General features: G+C 42.2%; 1 protein-coding gene across 4 annotated transcripts in view; it reads right to left on the bottom strand.

Annotated features, from left to right (window-relative positions):
• Positions 1–3,902, bottom strand: part of LOC108245759 (WD repeat-containing protein 7) — a 97,888-nt gene that overhangs the window by 43,816 nt on the left and 50,170 nt on the right. For all 4 annotated transcript variants that reach the window (XM_037979355.1, XM_037979357.1, XM_017432921.3 and 1 more), the window contains one exon: positions 382–609. In XM_037979355.1, coding sequence (XP_037835283.1) covers positions 382–609 — 228 coding nt within the window. The remainder of the gene's footprint in view (positions 1–381; positions 610–3,902) is intronic.

Here is a 3,902-nt window from a genome sequence, read left to right as displayed (position 1 = left end):
TCACAGAACCATGATCCAAGCCCAGAACCATCACAGAACCATGATCCAAGCCCAGAACCATCACAGAACCATCAACTGGTTTTCCTCCTCTAAATAATAAAACAAATGGTTTATTATTGTCTTTAATGTTGCCCGTCCTCACGAAGGTTGGGCGATCATGTAATTCCCTGCGTCTGAGTGTCCGTCTGTGTAGTATAATATATATAAATATATAATATAGTTTTTATCAATATTAGTGATATATGATATATGATATGATATCAATAAATCTAATATTAACAAAATTGTCTCAGATGGACCCACAGCGCTTATCAAACAAAACATCAAGGCTTCTAACTCCTCCCAGGAAGACAAGAAACCAAAGGAAGTTTCTGGACTTACATGTGTGTCTCGCCAAAGAGTAGTTAGATGATCCTCCACTTGTTAACCCGAAACCTTCGGGCGCCTGTCCTCCCGCTCGAGCTCGCCCCGAGCCTTTCGGGGGTTCGATCTCGGCGCCAAATTCAGCCCCGATGACTCCGAGCAGCACGATGGCGGTGGCCTGTTTGCGACGCTCCTCGTACGAGTTGGAGATCTTCTTGGCGTTCGGTGGAAGGTTGGACAGACAGCCTGGTGGGAAAACAGAAGAGAAAACCAGAATTGCTTCAGAGCTGCCGTTCCTGGGTGTAGAGCTGTTCCTAAAACTGAAAAGTTTGTTTGACTTTTAGGTCATGAATTCACAGCCGATCAGTGCTAAACGCAGATATGCAGCTTGTTTTCACCCAAAAAGGGGTGGAGTCATTGCGTTAGGACAAGGTACTAATCTACTATGGTCGAGACAGACTCCACCTCTTTTTGGGTAAAAACAAACGGGTGGAGTCATCATAGAAAGATAAAATACACGGAAACTGATTCCACCCCGTTTTTGGGCTAAAAACAAATAGGGGAGGAGTCAATGTGTAAGGACAACGTACTTAGCCACTTTCACAGAAACAGGCTCCACCCCTTTTTGGGTGAAAACAACTACAGCTCTACTTTCATCAAACACAGACTGAGGAACTCATTGCTCCTTGGAAGTATGAGGCTTTTTTAAAATCATACAAGGTGATTTTTTACTATATTCATTGTTTGTTTTTTGGTTTTTTTGCACAGTTTCCTGTGAATGGTTTGTTTTATGTGTTGCTGCTTTCTGCGTAAAAATGTTACGGCCCTGGAAACAGACTTCATGAACCTGACAAACAACAAAAAAAACGACATCTTTACAGAACTAAACCAGAATTTCTCTGTTTTTTTCCCCGTCTAAAGCTGGTGTCAGACTGTTGAGATGCTTCAGATAAAAGGAGTGTGGAGGGAATCCTTTCTTTTTCACCTTTTCATTTCTTCCCTTTCAGCGCTGAAAGAAGGTTTAAAAAAAAAAACCTGCAGGGCTGTGAGTCTCCAGTGAGCTGATAACAACTGAACAGGCACACTTCTATTGTCCTGGTAGTAATCATTACTCGCACGCACACACACACACACACACACACACACGCACACACGCACACACACACGTCTTATTGTCAATCTGAAAGCCTTTAGTCACAGTGCAAACACATTTAAACACACAGACGGTCGTGTTCACAGACTTCTGGAAGGATTTCGGACACGTGCTGCCGCTTCTGTGTGGGCGTGCCCTTTCATTGTGTTCGCCGAGGCGACCCCAAAATAACCTCCTTTGTGAGCGCGCGTGCGGCGGGGTCAGCTCGGCGGGGAGACGCTTGGGCCCGCGCGCGAGCCATGATTGTGTGTTAGACAGCGGGAGATAAGAGCTCCTGACACCCGTCGGATCAAAAGCCCAAAATGGAGTTCATAGAAAACACCGAGAGGGACACGCTGTTGGTACAGATTCGGGTTTCAGGGGAAACAAGAACTCGTTTCCTGCGCAGACGATATTGTCGCGTCGCCGTTTTACGAGACGTGAAACTACGGCCCCACACGGCTCCTAATGCCAGTCGTCATAGTTTAGCTTTTCAGAATAAAAGAGCAACACGTTGAAGAGACGGGACCCGTTCAGGCTCGGGACGCTGTGACCAAACGTTTCCTCGTCTCTGTGAATCCACAACAACAGATGTGACGACGACACAAACAAAAAGAAATGAGCTAAAATACGTCCAGTGGCTCGTGAGATATTTTGCTAACAGTCCAGAAGGGATGCCAGAGTTTTAAACACGGAGCATTCACACTACTGTTCTCCTGCTTTTAAATTTCTTGAATACCTTTTTTTTTCTTTATTTACCAATCTACTTCCACAAACCTTCTGCTATTTTAGCCGTTCATAAAACAAAACATTCGGCTGATTTGGGAGATGGCTGCTGGGACTTTTGGATTGAGTATCATTTATATTTTTCAAAATATTTAACTTTATTTTTAAATATTTTCACCGTGGAAACACACTGAGATCTCCTTTCAAAAACACTTCTCTTTAAAATCAGCTTCAGCGACTTTTAGCTTTCAAATAGCCTCGAGCTACCTTTAGTTTTAGCTAGTCTGTAGCAAGTCACTAGCTTTTAGGTAACCTTTTGCTGTTTTAGAAAATGTTTTGCTGTTTGTTGTTATAGCTAGTGTTCTGCTTTTGTTTTTAACCTTTTTGGCTAGTATTTCTGCTCTTTTTTGCTTTTAGCTAGAGTTCTGCACCTTTTAGCTACTATTTTGCTAGTTTTGGCTTTTACCTACAGTTTTATTCTTAGATTTTAGCTACTCTTTTGTTATGTTTACCTTTTAGCTACTGTTCAGTCAAATTTAGTTAGTTAGGCTGGATTTTAGGTTTTAGCTACTATTTGGATCTTTTTAGCTTTCAGCTACATTTTAATCATTTAAGCTTTTAGCTATTGTTCAGTCAATTTTAGCTTTAAGCTACTGTTTAGCCAATTTTAGTTTGGTTTTTTTTAGGTTTTAGCTTCTATTCAGATCTTTTTAGCTTTCAGCTCTATTTTGATCATTTAAGCTTTTAGCTACTGTTCAGTCAATTTTAGCTTTTAGCTACTGTTTAGCCAATTTTAGTTAGTTTGGCTACTTTTTAGGTTTTAGCAACTATTTGGATCATTTAAGCTTTAAGCTACTGTTTTGGTATTTTTAGCTTTTGTTGTGCTGATTTTAGCTGTTAGCTTTTAGCTTTTTTAGCTTTCCATCTGTTTGTTTGAATTTCAGCAGCTCAGTTTCCGCTTCTTCGGCCGACATCAGCGTTTCTGCTGCGTTCTCACAGAAAACGTGATTTCTCTGCTTGGTTTAGCTTCTGGTCGGCGCAGACAGGAAGTGAATTTAATCCAACCTGGATTTTATTTTTTCTTCGCTGCATTTCTTTCATTTTTCGGCGCTCATGAGCCCCGCCTTCCCCCCACCCCCATATTTCCATACTGGTGTTCTTCATAATGAGATTGCTGAAGGCCAGCTGTCATTTGGACCAAGGCCCAGTGCCGGCTCTGATAAATGGATTACAGATGGCATCCATCCCCCGGGCCAGACTGGGCCAGTAGATAACAGAATTAGAGATGGACTCCCGAACAGAATCAGTAAAAAGTTCAGATTTCCACAAAAAGTAACAGTAAAAAAAAGGAAAAAGCTGGGTGACACTCAGGAGAGGACCTGCATCGTTAAGGACAACATACACCTGATCCTGAGTCCAGCAGCTGTTGATCAACTTAACCTTTTGTCTCCATCATTAAGCTTCTGGCTGATATTTGTCTCTTCTTGGTAGAGTTCAGTTAAACTGGTTGGTTTCCTGGTTTCAGGCTTTTAATCAGAGTCCACAGATCATCAGTCAGGTCCAGGTCCTTCCAGAAGCTTCATGTCGGCCGGAGTTATCCAATCAGAGAGCAGCTCTGATGATGGATCCAATCAGAGAGCAGCTCTGATGATTGATCCAATCAGAGAGCAGCTCTGATGAT

The sequence above is a fragment of the Kryptolebias marmoratus genome, linkage group LG14 (genome assembly GCF_001649575.2).
Source record: "Kryptolebias marmoratus isolate JLee-2015 linkage group LG14, ASM164957v2, whole genome shotgun sequence".
Classification (NCBI taxonomy): domain Eukaryota; kingdom Metazoa; phylum Chordata; class Actinopteri; order Cyprinodontiformes; family Rivulidae; genus Kryptolebias; species Kryptolebias marmoratus.
Note: the sequence above shows the minus strand (reverse complement) of the source record. Positions and strands in the feature narration are given on the sequence as shown.